Source organism: Sphaeramia orbicularis, chromosome 3 (assembly GCF_902148855.1).
Source record: "Sphaeramia orbicularis chromosome 3, fSphaOr1.1, whole genome shotgun sequence".
NCBI lineage: Eukaryota > Metazoa > Chordata > Actinopteri > Kurtiformes > Apogonidae > Sphaeramia > Sphaeramia orbicularis.
The window spans coordinates 33,416,003-33,434,056 of NC_043959.1; the positions used below are offsets into that span (position 1 = coordinate 33,416,003).

Here is an 18,054-nt window from a genome sequence, read left to right on the forward strand (position 1 = left end):
TTCATACAAAAATACTTAGTTTTTCCAGACTGAGCAACATTTTCAAACTTAAGAGAACAATATTAATAAAGAACATCATAAAATAAAATAAAATAAAATAAATTAGAATAAAATAAAATAAATAAAATAATTATTATAATAAAGTCAGAGGTCTAATTAGGAATCAACAAGTTTAAATTTTCATAGACAATCAAGGTTTGTTTGGTTTTTACATGACTTAGAGTCTTTTTGAAATTTGTCATTTCATTTTTGTAAATTAAGAACAGTGGGGGGGGGGGGGGGGGGGGGGGGTCTTTACAAATCTACATTTGTGTATAAATTGTTTGGCCATAATAATGATGAAATGATGATGAAATTCTTTATTCAGTCATCACATAATAGCCAGTGTCAACAACAGCACTTCAGACATTACAAACATTACCAACAGGTTATGACTGAAAAGGCACAGGCAGAAGCAAAATGCTTATATTAATGCCTGTCCTACAGAACAAATTCAGCTACCCAGCATCCAATATAGGAAAATGAAAAAAAAAACAAAAAAAAACAATGTATCCAAGCAAACAAACAAGTGAAACATAAAAAAGTGAAAATATAACAGAGAAATAGAAAACTTAATCACCAAATTAATGGTAATTTAATGTAGACTCAAAAATAAATAATTGACCTATTACTTGTTAGAGCTTAACAATTGTATCCTTCAAAAATTGCCTTAAGTACCATTTTTTTTTTTTTTTTAAATATCACAAATGGGCTACACATTCTTAAATCCATACTGGCCTCATTTCATAGTTTAACTCCAACAACAGATATACATCTTCTTTTTGTTTCTTTTTTAGCTTTAATCAAAGTGTTATACATAGTTTCTCTTTTTCTGTTTTCCATTATAACTCCAAATTTAATGTCTTTATATTCCAGTTTGGGCGATTGAGTGTCCTTCTCAGATGTCCAGTCTTGAAATGTTGTCCAAAATGTCCTGGTGTATAGGCAGTCAAAAAGTAAACTTTCTAAAGATTCGATTTCAAATTCACAAAAAACACAATTATTTTTCTCAATATTAAATCTGTCTCATAAAGTTATCTGTAATAAACATAAAACAGGTGCGTTTCTGGTGACTAACTGAACCACCCACTTTTTTTTTTTTTTTTTTTTTTTTTTTTTTTTTTGGTCCTTTCCTTTTTCCGTTTGGGCGGAGTTTATGATCCGTGCTGGAAAAGTCCCTGTGTGAGTTGGTGAATTCACAGTAGAGACATTGTCGGTGGGGAGAGAGAGAGAGAGAGAGAGAGAGGAAACTCACCTGTTGAACAGCAGCAGTGAAGTTGAAGTAAAAGTCAAAATAAGTACTTTTTCTTCTATTGGAGACTCTCACAGTCTGGTGTTTGAGGATGACAGACGCACTGTTACCAAACGGCATTAAAGACGCAGGAGGAGACAGCTCTTATTTCAGAAAGGTAAGCTTTGCGCGTCGGCACAACACTCCGTGCGTAAAAACAGTAGTAGCGAAACTTACGCATACAAACAAACATTTTTTTATTTTTATTTTTAGAAATTAGAAAAAGCAGAACTTACCACAAGAAATTCTTTTTGGATTTGACATATTTATTAAGGATAATTTTAACTTTAAAACCCATCCACTACGCAGCTATATAAGAAATATGCGTAATCCATTGTTAACCATCTTATTTTCAGTGTCATTAAATGTATCCTTATTTATGCTCCTGTTCCTGATGTGTCACCAACAGCAGCAGAACACATCACACATCACACACTACTGTCAGCTTCAGGTGTCACTGCTTTGTGTCTTTTGTGTGTGTTATTCTAAGAATAGCAGTATCTCCTGCAGTGACTGATAGTGGAACTGGAAGGGCAGTGACCACACATCCCATAGTTAACATTATCTGTTTCCTGTGAAGTGGTGATTGATGAGTTCCTGTAAACCGTGACACAATTCAGAAGGCCTAAATTCAGCTTTGTCTACTTCCCTGAGACAGATTTATTTCCTTAGATCTTGATCACTAATGTCATGATTAGAGCAGCAGTGTAAGACTCTGACCTCCTTATTTAGATGCATGTATGGAAAGGTAGGAAGTGCTCTGTGTAATGGCATCGGCTAAGTAATTGAAATGTAAATGCATGTGGCAGGTTATTTAAATTGCCATTCTGATAAGAGGACTCATTTCCTTTGTTTTTCATTAAAACTTGTTTATAGTGTAAATGAAACCACATCACAGTGCGACAGTGGTCAGAGTAACGAGGACCAGAAGAAACCTCTCTGATCAGTTTCTATATCTAAAGAAGTGTTTTGGTCAAAGGTGCTGTGACTCTGAATAGTATAAAGCAATGAGAAAGACTCCTGGCAATGGTTGAGTGAGTTTTCTCAAGTGTTTTTACTGTGTTGCCTGTCTGCAGTGCCATAGTCCGTGTCTCATTCCCTCCACATTAGTACTGGTGTCCTCAACCAGAGTGTTTTTGGAGACAAGCATGTTTAGATGGGCATCTGAACAGAGCCTTTGTGCCTTTCAATCCCCCTGAATCCCACTCTGAACGCTGTCTGGATTTAGGCTCTGTGCTGCACTTCCTGTGTCTATACAAAGGTCAGTGGGAGCCGAGGTCTGGCACCAACACAGGACATGATGGGAGCCTGGTGCCTCAATCATAAACTGTTTTCTTTATTACTGAAACACACACCAAGTCATCCTCCTACTGTTTCCTTTGCTCCCAGCCCCAGTACATTGACTCTGTCCTTTTATTTTTCTCACTGTGAAGCAGTTAGGAGTCTTTACTTTCATTACCGGATCTTCTCTCAGTATGAAAAGGCTTGCACATTCTCTGAAACCACAGAGCAATGAGTTCTTCATTTGGTCATGTTAAAGAGATTTGCAATTTGGAAACAGTTTGGTCAAATTTTAACCAAGTGGAGCCAAGATGATCTTTGCCTCCGTTCTTTGTGCCCCACTTTCTCTTGGGTGAAAATGAGTCTAATGATTTACACGGCCTCACTGGGATGGTCGATGCTCCGGGGAGCTGTTGTGGTTCAGGGCTCCCTTCCCAGCCGTCCACTGTTTCACCTCCAGCTGGCTGAGGTCCGCCTGCATGGCTGCAGAATGGAAAAATGGCAGAACAAAAAGCCGATTCGGCATGTTTCTTCTCTTTATCCTCCTTGGCCAACAACTGCATTGACGTAGCATCTGGCCCGAGGCCGTCCTTCAGCCAGACCACAGACACAAATCGACAACATGTGTCCTGGTTCACAGACCTGCATGGCTCACTCCACTCAGACACACTTTAATTCCCTCTGCAGAGCATGTTGTGGAAAAAGCCATATGATGAAATGTTCTCTCTATCAGTAGCTAAATATGAAGATATCTCTCCTAGGACCAAATGAAGCCTCCCTACTTGTGAGCATCTCTGTTAATTTGTGAAGTCAATTGGAAAACAGGGCTCACTAACTAATTTGGATACTTTTACCACATTACCCATATTGCTTAGATTCTGTTAAGTTATGAAAAACACTCAAGTTCAGTACCTAAAGACTAAAATTCATCAGCGCTGCTATGCATTGATACTTTTTGATGTGATGTCAATAGACCATGGATAACCATGGATATAATGATAAATTATATTTTCAGCATCTGAAAACATCTAAGCTGTATCTGACCTCATCTACATCTCGTGTAATGTTACACAAAGGCTTTAATGTAATCCACTTTTACATGTGGTCACTCTAACCACACAGAGCTCTTACATGTATCTTATTTATCAAGACTCCTTCTCCTCTTGGCTTCACTGTGACCCATATAAAACTCTTCATCAGATCTCAGTTTTGATCCTTTTGCATACAAAACCTTTAATAAACCAGGCAAAAGAAGGTTATGATTAGGTTTTTTGTTCAGATTTCACCACATTATACTGTTGGAAATGGAAGATGGTGTTGAAGCCATGGCATTGTCATCTGTAATGGCATTGCATTTTTTTTTGTATTAGAAAATATCCACCCCAAAAATGTTTGAATTCTTCATTTTCATCATAAAAATGTTTGTACTTTTGAGCCTCACAGGCAATAGTCTGTTTTTCCATCAGTGGGTAATGGGCAATGTTCAGTCTTAATCACTAATTGTATGGAGCAACTATCCCATGAATCGTTGCTTCATGTTTTCTTTATGAATCCATGGTTATACAACTGTAAAATGATTTGCTTTCCAATGGATACGGTCGTGGCCTGGACAGTCTTTGTGCTTTTCTCTAATGAAGTGTTTTGTACGCTCTTGGAGAAAGGCTGCCCTGTTTGAGTGGGCCAGTTGGAAGGGGGGGGGTTCAGTTCTCTGAGTGGTTCAGCAGGTTAGACAGCAGGGCACATTCTCTGTCACTCAATATCACGTTAAATTAGTTATTAAGCTACAGAAGACTGGGATTGGGATTACACACCCTATAACGATGGCAGTTACCCCACGGAACTGTTTATGTGAAGGTGAAATAAGAGCCTAACTGTGGTGTACTTCCCATACAGACGTCATGACAATGAGACAAAATGTAGTGGCCATTGATAAAAGTAGCTCACAGGATGCAAATCATGCCTTTGGAATGCCAGCATGTGCTTATGTTTCATTGTTTAGTACATACTAAAACTGGAAACAGAACACAGTGTTAGAGTCAGTATCAATTGGTAACCACTCCCTTGTTATTTTACTCATATAAACCTCACCTTTGATGTAATGAATGACGTGTTGACATTCGGTCACGCCCTCTTTCGGCTAATGTCCCTACTGAATTCATTGTCCACTGCCCCGTTCACCCACGCTGTCGGCAGCCTCGATATGGTTGTTGGTCTTTATTTGTATGAACGGTTAATCATTAAACCGTCCAAGCACTGGAGCGTTTGCACAGGAACACCCAATAGATTATAGTAAAGTAGTTGCAGAGTGGGTTATAAGTGAAAATGTGACCTTTGCTGGAACTATTTGACCTGAAGTGTTGAAAGGTCTGAGGACATTATCACCTACATTACTCCCTTTCTTCCCTTTTTACTGTTTTTCCAGGATGGTTGTAACTTGTGATGTTCAGATGTACTCGTTTCCATGTTTTACCATTAAATTGGTTATTATGTTATAGAACTGTCATAGCAACTCATTTTGGATTTGTCCTCAAGCTGTAGTTGATTAAATAACCATAATTAAAGCTACAATTAAAACATTTGCAAGTCGTGGACTGTGAACTAACTGGTTTTACTGAGTCGACTGGTCTCTGCATCATTTTGCATTGTGTCTGTACCTGACGTAAGTACAGACCACACCTCTGCTGAGCCGTGAGTCAGACAGCATGAATGTAACAGGCGCATTTATCTGTACTGCCCTGACGAACAGCATGTTGACTTTGTAAGGCTGGGACACTTGTGGTTGTGATAGGGACAAGGACAAACATTATAGCCACATACAGACCAGTGGATGTAAAAACAGAGACACTGAGTGAGAGAGCATGTGATGTAGTTGAGTACAGTCCAGCAAGGGGATGGTCACTCCACAGTCCACACCCAACTTAGATTGTGATTTTATTTTGCCACTTGGCCGAATGGAAGCATCATGCTTTTTGGTCTCTATGTCCAAATCATTGAGTCACACTTTGAGGTAATTTCAACAAATGTGCTACAAATATTCGCCTTGATTCAAAGATGAACACACTGCAAAAAAGGGGTGTCTAAAAACAAGATAAAAACACTAAATCTGAGGAAAAAGGTACTCAAAACAGGTGAAATATCGGTCCATGCAGTAAGATAATTTCGCTTGACAGGATTTCTTGAATTAAGATTGTTAAATCTAGAAATAAGTCTACAGATATATGAACACTTAAAATAAGAAATGAATTCTTAAAACAAGATGAATTACCTAACACTTCTAAATCCAACTTTTTTTTTTTTTATCTTGGTAAGAACCAGATATTTTTCAGTGCAGAAGACAGATCATGAAACATCAACTAAAACTTCACATTATTCATTGCCTCTATGAAGACTGTCAAAGTGAAGATGTTTGTTTGTCATCATCACAGTAAACACAGTTAATAGGTTCTATAAAATTCCTTCTAACTCTTGACTATATATTCCTACAGTCACAGAAAAAATTATTAGACCGCCCTTGTTTTCTTCAATTTCTTGTTCATTTTAATGCCTGGTATAATTAAAGGTACATTTGTTTGGACAAATACAATGATAACAACAAAAATAGCTCATAAGAGTTTAAGCTAAGAGCTGATTTTTAGCCATTTTCCATATTTTCTTGATAATAACCAAAATCACTTAAGTTTTACATCAATAGCTATGGCATTGTGCTGACAAAAACAGTGCTTTTAGGGATTCCATGTTTTCTTTTCTGTCTGTTTTAGTCACATGATACACACAAGAATTAGTACTTGACTGCATAACCACTGTTTTTGTTGACTTTCGATGGTCTAATAATTTTTTCCATGACTGTATGAGTCTGGATGGATATGGATGTAAACTGCAACTTGACATCCTGGCAGAGACCTTCAACTAAAGGGATGATAAATGTTAGGTTTTGCCATGAGCCAGAGTGAAAATGTAACTCGAAGTCTACAAATCCAAACAGGTTTCTTAGAGGAAAATGCTGATGCTAAGCAGGTATCAGGTATCAGGTGGCAGAGCCTGATGGGAGCATTACTTATGCAGGTGTTTAGTGCAGCAGTTTCACTCAAATTTCACTCATTACACATATTAGCATCGGTGTGATGATGTGCTGCCTGAAATATGAACTGAACAAACTTGACATTAGACACCTAGTTGAATTATTTTAATCTAATTATGCCCCTGTTTTTATTTACATGCTTGTTTTTCAGTGAATTATTGTCTCCTGTTGACATGTTTGTTCCTCTCCTTGTGGCAGGGCTGTAACCCATTTGCTCAGACTGGAAGAAGCAAACTACAGAACAAGAGAGCCAGTCTGAACCAGCAGATCATCAAACAGATGAGGATGAGGGCTGGAGCGGAGAACCTGCTGAAGTAAGGACAAAACTGATAATGCATGAGTACATATGCAGCATTTAGTGGCTGTGTAATTTAGATACAAAGTGGGTTTTATGCTGTAGGTAGGTAAAAAAAAAAAAAAACACCAAAGGAGCTAGAGTTGAACTCCGTAATGAACTCACACATACTTACGTAAATTCTCATTTGTCATAAAAGCTCAAACCTTGTTTTTAGTTCGTCTGCCTCTCACATCATTCATGTGTCCATCACTCATTTCTCTGTCAACTATAGTGACACTAAGTTATGTCACTGTGGTAACTGTGTAAATATGACCTCTAGTACACCCCAGTTAGTCTGCCAGTTAAGTTTGGCAGAGCGTCCTTCATCATTTTGTCATGAGTTGTCATGTTTTCTCGGACAGATTTCAAACGAGAAGCGGCAGATGATATTATGTGATAGGGATCTTGTAGAGAAGCATTCCTGACATCCCGAAACAAGGAGTCACTGTGATAAGTAGCTTAGGGGAATAAACCACATAAGATGTTAAAACTTTGCTGAACTCTTGTATTTTGATGCTTCCAGTCATGTACATTGACATTACTTGTTTTTTGCTGCAGTGAGCAACGTAAATCAATATTCCACCCACTGAGGCACATGTTCTGGTCGTGTAGAGTAGCCAAATTTAAGATCAGGTTTCGCAGCGGGTACAAAACAACAAAAAAGAAAATGAATAAGGTTCCTCTCAGTTAACACACCACTGGCTGGTATGTCTGGTTTAGGCTGTTTTTGTGTCTGAAGATCGTTTTATGTAACTTTGGGCAAAACGATAATTTTTAATGTTGCATTTTCGACCTGTTGCTCTTGTCAAATGTGCAGCTGTTGTTTTTTTTTAAAAGTGTGTTCATAGATTTAAGAATGCAAGATTTTTCCTGGTTGACAATGAGGTCAAGTCAAAACAGTAATGTCATCAGTTTTATTGTTATCATACTGAATTTTATTGCTTCATTAAAAGTCAGCAAGACAAGAGGATACATGTTAAAATTATTGTGATTACAGATTTACTGATTTCATTACTAAGATTAAGATTTAGGAATTTTCATGCCTACATTCAAGACAGCAAGGAAGGAAGGATCAGTGTGGTAAAGCCTTTAACACCACACAAGAAAGTGGCAAAACATGTTTTTCACACAGCTGGCAAAATGCTCAAACTGCAGTTTCACATGACATGAAGAATCTCCCAGAGAATATTGTTTATTATGAAGGACTCCATCAGAGCTTTGACAAAAACATGTTGTAAGTCTCTATGCAGGAAAAACCTTGGTATAAAACAAAAATGTGCAGATTTTCTGTGGAATAAAGTTGTAAAAGAGCAGTATAAGGATGCTAAGAAACCTGAACCAGATAAAATGATGCAGTCGTGCAACCTTTGTTGTGCTCTTCTACTTTAATGTTATTCTCTTCTATTGACTTCAAAGAAAATGCCTTTGATTGTGTACAGACAAAAGCTGACTTTAAGAAATACTTTGTAATTTGTCTCACCTGTCCTGTAATCATTCTTCATTACTGCTGACTAGTTTAAACAAACTCTTTTTTTCATATTTACAACATGGTGGTTCACTATGCATTTAGAGTCATTTTACAGAAATTCAATAAGTGTCATAGATGTCCTGTGTACTCAAAAGGTTAGAAATGAAGAAGAAATGAAGGGATAATAGGTATATCTTAGGTAGATAATAGTTCAGAGTGTTCAGTTTCGGGTTCTGCTGAAAAAGTGTGTGTGTGTGTATATGTGATATATTATGTGATATAATCTTTTGGCATGCTGTGCACCATTGTGCCTAGTGTTAAGGGAAATGTCCTCCATCTGAAACAAAGTGTCCCATTCTGTCTTTGGCCACTGAAGCAGGAGCTTCCTGTAAAGAGCTACAAAAGGATACCGCATTGCACATTTTCTCCCACTGACTGTAGCCTCAGCTTCTCCCACAGTGATCACCTCTCTGTTCCTTTGTATTGAGATTAGTTTAAGGAGGATTTCTGTGTTTGTGTGTGTTATTATATGCGAGTCAGGCTCATCTAAGCTCACTGTCAGCCTCAGAAGCCTCCACATTCCTTCAGTACTTCACATAGTCTGCGCAGCTAAGGGCATGGACAGATGGACTCTGTATGTGTGTGTTTTTGCCAACCCGGCTACAGAACAGACAGCCTGTATGCATTTTTGAGCTTCAGGTATGCTCTCAGATTTATTTTAAGCCCTTAAATCAAACGCAGTCTAGTTCCACCTGTGAGCTTCCATCTGCACACTTGTCTGTTTTGTTCTGCAGGGTTGGTATGAGTATACCCCCCTGGAATTTCACAGTGCATATGTATTAAAGCACAGGATAATGTACAATGATTTTTTAAATTTGTTTTTGTTTTGTTTTTTGATCATATTGAATAGTCACTATGATGCAGAAAAGGTTTCGAAATTTGGAACTGTTAATCCCTACTTTTTTTTTTTTTTTTCCTTCTCTCTTGTTTTGCATACCAAACTCTATCAGCAGCAGGTGAAGTCAGGCTGGTTGGACCAGTTTCTCTTCTCTTCTCTTCTCTTCTCTTCTCTTCTCTTCTCTTCTCTTCTCTTCTCTTCTCTTCTCTTCTCTTCTCTTCTCTTCTCTTCTCTTCTCTTCTCAAATTTTCCTATCACCTGTATACATCTGGAATAAAAAAAAGACATGGGAAAAACTAGAAAGTTCCTCCTTGGTGGCATGAATAGTATCTTTCTGTTAATCAGAGGCCTCAGGAAAAAAACAAAATAAAACATCCACAAGCCAGAAATATGATAAACAACCTTTCCAAGAGGATATGGAATACTTTATTATAACCACACTTCCTGCTTTACAGTGATTCCCATACTCTTTTGGATAGTATTTGATATTAAATTAGATATTAATAACAGCTTCAGGGTTCACAAAATGGCAACGGTTCAGACCAAACCACAGCACGTCCACCACCTCCACCCTGATGGTTTCCCCAGACCAAAACCTACTCAGTAATCCTTCAGTGGGCCAAAAGGAACTGATGATGTGGTGTGAATGCTAAGTTGGCATTGGTGTTATGTTCCTCTGTGTGTTGTATGGAGAGAAGAACTGTAGTCAGTAATGTGGTAATGCATTGTGGTCAGTCTTACAAGCAAATAATATGGCTGTAAGAACATGTGTCAAGACCACAGTGTACCCATTTAAAAGATCAGAGTGTTAGTTTAATCATGTCTGCAACAGACCCCGGTTATTCCTGCAAGGTTGTAAACATTAAATTATATCATTAGTTTTTTCAATTAAGCTTTTTGTTAATGTATGATGCAAGACTCCTTTTTTGCAATAAATCCTCATCAGAGTCTGTTTGTTAAAGTTTATCATTGTAGCTCTTAGGGCTGTATATTAAAAATGCATCACTATTGGGGTTAAGACTGAATTTATTGCAATACTACATGAAAGTAATAAGTAAATTGTGTTTTTATTTATTTATTTATTTATTTATTTATTTATTTTTTTTTTGGGGGGGGGGGTTCAGACAACAAAAGCAGAAAAGCAAATAAAGTAGGCTGTAGATAGATTACAACACTACTAAATAGTGATTGAGAGTTTAAACACAACACAGAGTGAACTGTCCACCTCCACCTTTCTATGTTATCTATGAATTTTGGATTCTCAAAAACATATGTAGTGTATTGACATTTTCTTAAAATCCTGTTTCTTACCCCTTTAACCTTAGCCTAAACTACTGTATATTTTTTGGAACTGCTGCAAAGGACTGCCTCATTGCATCTCAGCTTTCTTGTTAAATATCACTTCCTCTGTAATTACAGGGTAGAGAAGCAGAGCAGGTGACAGTCAGGTGCTGACTGACAGCAGAGAAGCATCTCTACATTGACAGGTTTTATCCGGGCGTGTGCAGGTGTCAGTTTCTGTTAGTTCAAGGCTGACAGTAAATGTGCAAAACTGAGATAAGAACATAGTGACAATAAGCTAACAATGAGTCATGAATTATCCTTAACAAAGGGTCTAACAAGTGTTTGTGTTAACACACACTCTCTCATGGACAGAGGCATTGTTCCAGCCTTATCTCTGTGTTTCAGAGGGTCCTGACCTCCATGTGTTGTTCCTTGAACATTGGAGACAAGAAGATTAGTTGTCAGCTATTAAATTAATACTATTACAAGTATTTTGATGATGAGTTAAGTTTTTGAACTAATATTCAAAGAAAAAAAAAATTCTGAGTCCAGGTGCCTAAATATTAATGTGTTCTGTTTTTTTCGTCCTCTGTGACTCAATATCTTTGTGGTTTGTGGACAAACAAAACCAATGTCATCTCTGGCTGATACAATTAAGAGAAAATAATCAGCAGATTAAATAACAGTGAAAGTAATAGTTTGTAGATGTTCTATACGCATACACAAGCACACAAATAATATACGTCATACTGGATGTTTTCTGAGTGGAATCATATCACGTGTTGGTGGATTATTTCTACCATAGGAATGAGTGTGTACTGTAAATGGGGGTTGTGATTCACAGATCGTGGTGCCCATCGAGGCACAGTGACGCAGGTCTGTGGTCCAGAGCACCAGAGGAGACACGCATGTTTTAATAATCAGCTGCAGGAGCATTTGGTTTGCAGAGTGGATAATAACAGGGCTGATATTATTATTTTTTGTCTTCTCTCCTTATATGAACCTTTTTTGATGTTTCTGTCTCCCTTCTGTTTTTTTTTTCTTTCTTCCTTTTCTGCATCCTTTCTATCTGTAAACTGTTCTATGTGCAGAGCAACATCCAACAATAAAGTTAAAGAGATGGTTCTGTTGGAGCTCAGTTATGTCAACTCCAACCTGCAGCTACTGATGGGACAGCTGGAAGGACTGAACAGCTCAGTGGAGGTCTACCAAAACGCCCAGTGAGTAAAATGAAATGAAATTACTTTTACTATTACAACTTACACATGAGAGGAAAGTATAATAAAAAAGATAATAAATGGAATACCTTTTCTTTAGTTTGGGGAAATGCATCTAACAAAGGAAATTATTTTTTCAAAAGATCTCATGAGATGGCGTGTTGTGAGCTTGCTGCTTTTGTTCTGTTTCATAACAGTTGGCTTCAGCATTAAAGAACATTGTGGCTTAGGCAATTCATCTGTTGGCAAATGAAAACTGAAATGAAATGACATGGAATTTACACTGATTAAAGGTTAACTTTCAGACGAATCATGATGAGTTTGTTGGTTGAAGTGCATTATTCACAACTGAGCTGAAAATGACAAAGTTGTCCTAAATCTAGTATTTGTTTCAATTTCGATTAAAAACTCAGACTACCAGTAACATAAAAGTACAAAAACACAGACAAACAGAGCTCACTGGCATCCAAGAAGAGACTGATATCTCTAGTAGGCTGAGGTTAAGTCATCACATACCCTTTGAGTGTAAAGACGTGCAGTGACACACGAGCAGAGAATAGAGGCGTCGGAAAGAAGGACGTATAGAGAAACACAAGAGTTTGTTGTTGTTGTTAGACCGGACCAGCTGGTTTTTGGGACACAATGAATAAGAGCAACAAGGAAACCATGAGCTCAATTTGTATGCACGGCCTCTCAAAGTGCTGTCTGATGAACGGGTGTGTGTGACAGTGATAGGCACTAGTGTATTCTTCCTTTAATCACAAGCCAAGTTTATAGGGTGTGTATGAAAATTGCATATATATGTCAAGGGGATACACGCAGTGTTTCAGTCACATGCCGAGTCACATGCTGAAGAAAACAAAGGACTTGAAGATAATGACATGGTGAGGAGACTTGTGTGAGTGGTGACAGAAAAATTGGAATCTGTGCAGTTAATTTCCTGATGATACTGAGAGACGAAAAGCTTTCGGCGATAAAGGTCTTGTTTCATTTTACAACAAAAGTCTCGCAATGCACCTTGTTCATTCGTGCAATCCTCAGTGATTCAGACACCCTCGGATTCAAGTATGTCCTACCTCCAGGTGGTCCTTCATGTTAAGAACACTTGAGACCTCCATAAACCATGGGACACGCACAAACACTGTGCTCTACTATAAATGCAAGTATGCACTTCATATCCGCACGGCTCAAAGAGAGGAAAAGTCTATAATTAGACCAGTCTATGATATAGTGCATCTGGAAAAGGAAGCACTGACCACTTGTTTTCCTGTTTATAGGTTTGTTTTTTAGTTTTTTGGGGGGTTTTTTTTGTGGACACTGACAATATTTCTCCCCAAAACAACATAAAAATGAGCCTTTCAGAGCGTTTAGATGTTCTGAAATCCTTACAGTATATGGATTACCAGTCTCAGCTTTCATGACCTCCACGGTCTTTTACTTTACCTTCATACTCTCTTGGTGCAAAAATACAACCAACTCAGCTTTGTTTGATGGTTTGTGACCATCCATCATCCTCTTGATCACATTCCAGTGATTTTCAATGGGGTTCAGGTCTGGAAAACAGTGGAGTGGTCTCTTAATTTTTTCCAGAGCTGCACATAAGAATCAACATACGTACAGGAATCACAACAGAGAAGTGCTTGCACACATCTGTTGAAGAGGCTGTGTTACCAGTGACAACCAATCACAACAGAAGAATAAAGTGATGAGGGAAGTGGGGAGATTGTGCAGGATTGCTGGGGATGGGTTCTTATGAAGCGGTAACTATGGTAACAATTCCGAGAGGTCATTGACAGAAATTTGTCATGGTAGCTACTGTTGTCAGCCTGCTCTAAAAACCTTATTTTTAATGAACTACATACCTAGTTTTCTGGTTTCCCCTCGAAACTATGACATTAATCTGCTTATGATGTTATAAAACAGAAAACTTTCATTGGCACCACAAACAGGCCAGATTAGTCTGTTTTGCCCCCAGTCTCAGTGCAGTAAAGGCCAGGAGGATTTAACCTGGTTTAATAAATGATTACAGCAGGGCAGCAGACAGGAATCCCGGTGTTCGTCTGTAAGAAGACAACTTTCTCCTTCAGGAATCTGGGGAGGCAAATATTTTCCTTTATTTATTTTCTGCTCTCTATGATTTAGCTGATGTTGTTGTAAGCCAAAGGGGTTTGGCAAAATAAACATAACACAAGTAACACAAATGAAGGTTGAATAAATTTAGGAACACCAGATATTCCAGGTTTTGCTCCCAGTCTCTAAAAGAAAATATATATACATGGTTTATGGAAATGTATATTCCTGTTTACATGTAACTGTGAATAATAAGTAGTTGTTTTTTTTTTATCTTTTCCACTGTGTTTCACTATCCAAACACAGTCTCCATTCCTTCAGTCAATCAGTCAAACTTTATTTATACAGTCAGGTGATGGGTCACATGGACATGCACATGAAATAACATGGACATTAGTTATTAAACATAATATTTGCATAAAATGAAATAATAACAGCAGCAATAAAATGTAAGTCGCAAGCGACAGTAAAATTATAAAATTACATTACAGTGACTATTTTTAAAGATATCACAAACCACAAACACCAACAAAGACACATATTTTGAATGTGCTGTCATAAAAATGGAGAATAATATCAGTATATATTTGAAGCAAATCCTAATTCATAATGTCCAAATAGAGTATGCTGTTTACATGACTATCTAAATCAGAATAGTTTTTTGTTTAGTTTGATCCTAGTAAAAAAAAAAAAAAAAAAAAATCAAAATAACAAAATTTCCATTTAGTAATATAGATTTTTGTTTTAGATTAAATTAGTGCTTCCTTGAGAGATATTTTTCTCTTTGAATAGAAGTAGACTGCTTTATCTAATGCCATCTAGTGCTTTATACTTAGAATTTTTACATTTGTTTTTATAAAAAATGCATGGTGATTACAGTGTTTCAAGTGCTGTTTTTGTACATATTGCTCTTGTACAATGTACACGTTATTGGATGATTAAAAAATGTTTTTGAATCATATCTTTTGACAAAATCAAATTGAATTGTCCTTAAAACTAAGAAAAATAAATAAAAATAAGATTAGATTTATAGATTTGTATTTTGTATACATTTTGTAGTGTTTCAGCAGCACAGAGATAGTAAAAGTAAAGATTAAAGAAAGAAATGTAAAAAGTGTAAAAAAAAAAAAAAAAATACAAAAACAGTTAAAGTAGCACTCTGCATAAACAGTAATAATAAATAAGTACAGAAGACATATATGTAAAAGAGCACAGTATGAAATAGTTCAGCAAGTCTTGCATTTTGCAGAGGGCCATATCTTCTATAATAGTTGCACATTGTAAAAAAAAATTGCGCATTGTAAAGAAAAGATTGCACAAGTAAAGAAAAATCAGTATTGTATGTATGGGTGTGGATGTGTGAGATCTACTAGATGCAGTCTAAGTGTTGTGATTGACAGTTCTTTTCTTTGTAGGACCTCAGGATTGCATTGCTTATTATGTAAAATCATCTCACTTTCTTTTAATATGTCTCTATTCTTTTAAGACTCTTGTTAAAGGGTTAACAAATAAACTTTGCTTTACACTGATACCCTCTAAATCCATTAACAGTGTTTTTTTTTTTTTTTTTTTTCGCTGTCTCAAGGCCTGAGTCACATGGGATCAGACAAACAAAACTGTGGGAACATTCAGCCTCTCACCAGTGTTCCTGTCAGGCTCTTAGAAAAACACCTGCTCACAGCTTCACCCACAATGGACAATAGACACACTATAAAACGATTGTCACCTGTACTTCACCGTGTGTCTGTTTAACAGTAAAACTTAACACGTGCACTGTTCACATTGTCATATACACACTACCACATCCACAAAAGGCCATACACAGGCAGAGAGGGCACAATACATAGGAACATAAGATATGATGAGAAACCCTTCTCTCGTCATTTATGAGCGGCTTTCACAGTGAGATGACGCCGTGCAGCCACAATGGAGGGTTAGCCTCCTCCTCTCAGCCTGAAATACAAGCTCAGCCTTAAGTACAGAAACAAAAAACTCCTTTCCTTTCTAGGTTTTTCCCACCGGGTTACTGTCCTCTGAATAGCATCTCTGAGGTTATTTCTTTAGACCAGATTCAGCTAGTTTCGGCATGAGGTAATGCATAACAGAAAGTTTACATGTTTGTTTGTAGAAGGTTACATATATATGTAACATTAGTGACTTCAGCAAAACACTGTGTCTTATCAACTATGAGAACATCTTAACAATTATTCACACCCACTTTATTTCCACTCTGTTCTATACAAAAAAAGACACTTCAGAGTGTGTCACAGTAGCAATTATCTGACTTGCATTGTCAGTATGGGTTTGTTCAGTTCTTGAGTAAAATGTTCCCAGCCTGGGCAAAAAAAAAAGATTTCCTGAAAATCCTCCTGAATCATCACAGCTGAAGTGATGACAAGTGAAAACGGGTACAAAGATAAAAGCTCCACAGTTATTATTCTGCATGAGATGAAGCGGAAAATAATTTGCACTCTCTTATCCTCAATAATACTTGAAACTGATTTATTGTACTTTTAATACAATTCTTAATTTTATGTATTTATAATTTCCTGTGTGCATGAGAATATTTGATTTCATTTACTGATATATTTGACAGGGAAATGATGCTAAATAACAACAAACACATAAAGAACTGACAATGAGCCAACAAGGCTAATTTTCTTCTCTTTTTCGTGGCCAGATGTTGGAAAGGTTCCCTAAAAACAAAATCAAATAAGTGGGCAAGTAATCAACTGCAAATTGCAATTAAATACATGTAAATGATAAAGAGTAATAAAGCATGAACACAGAATTCAATAGAAAAGCTGACTATAAGTTTTGTTATTAAATAAAAGTTAAATTGTACCATCATTATTAGATTTGACAGTCACCTTAAAAGCTTTTCAACCAAGTTTTATATCGATATTACACTAAACTTATCAATATTTGATGATTGTGCAGTGATTTCAAATATCAGTATTAGTAACAGCCCTGAAAAATAACATGTTACTGTAAAAAAAAAAAAAAAAAAAAAAACACAAGTAAACATCAGAAATATTTCTAGTATTGGATTCTTTACGAGCTGTAGTTTTAGCTGACTAGTGAAAGAACAGCCAAGAGTTGATTTCTCTGACGTGTACTCATAATAAATTCCAGTTTTGATGGAAAATGTACGTTGTTTCATGATTACATGAGCACTTGGGGGTTTTTAGAATCCGACTAGACCTGATTCTGCGTGGTTTTGGTGGTTAGGAGAGGCTTTAACCAGATCTCGGCTGGCGGTAGCTGTGTCTGGTCCATGTCTCACACACTGGCACATTAAGTCGTACTGTGAAGGTGTATGTGTGTATGTGCACAGAGGGGGAGTGAGCTGCTGAGAGGCTTTTAACATTTCAGATTCCCAGCAGAACAGATATCCTCATCCCCCAAGCCCCTCCTCCTGTTGAGCCACAGAAAAGACCAGGGTGATCTCATCTACAAGTACTAATGGATTACGCTCCTCTATCTTGCTCTGTCAGTGTTACTGATGAATGAGGTTTTCTGTGATTCACAGAGCCAGTGTGCCAGAGGAATGCTGCCTTATCACTGAGTCATGAATAAGTTTTAGGAGTTTTCTGCAGTTTTGACGTCTTGTTCAGTACTTTGAATACAACTGATTTTAGTTAGCACAAACATAACTGGTATATTTAGTCGTGTTTGCTACTGTCACTCTTACCGTACACATCACATCAAAAAGGCACTTTATTCTATAACACTTCATTCTCCTGCTTTCTGAAGGAGCGGTGTTTTTATAGACGCTTTGTAATCAGCAGCAGGTATCTGTCAGGTTATATTCCCTCAGCTCTGACAACAAGTTAAACCTGCTTTCCATCTGCCGGCAGCAAGGACCTCCAGGCTTTTCACAACCACAAAAAGCTTCAAAACATTACAGCTACAGTTCACACCGGAGGGGAGGATCTACCTGCTGTTTAACTGCAGCTTACGTTTCCTGTTTGGTTGATTAAAATGGCAGAAGGTGAAAAAAAGTGCTCTGACTGAAGCTCTTAAAAAGAAACAGTGCAACTCCAGGCAGGTTAATTAGCAGAGAGTTGTGCAGCTTTGCATTACAAGGA

The 18,054-nt window shown here is 37.2% G+C and overlaps 1 protein-coding gene across 2 annotated transcripts in view; it reads left to right on the top strand.

Annotated features, from left to right (window-relative positions):
* Nucleotides 1-1,235: 1,235 nt before the first annotated feature.
* Nucleotides 1,236-18,054, top strand: part of rhpn2 (rhophilin, Rho GTPase binding protein 2) — a 33,326-nt gene continuing 16,507 nt past the window's right edge. For both annotated transcript variants that reach the window (XM_030123875.1, XM_030123879.1), the window contains exons 1-3: nt 1,236-1,448; nt 6,888-7,003; nt 11,768-11,896. In XM_030123875.1, coding sequence (XP_029979735.1) covers nt 1,383-1,448; nt 6,888-7,003; nt 11,768-11,896 — 311 coding nt within the window. In that variant the 5' untranslated portion in view covers nt 1,236-1,382. The remainder of the gene's footprint in view (nt 1,449-6,887; nt 7,004-11,767; nt 11,897-18,054) is intronic.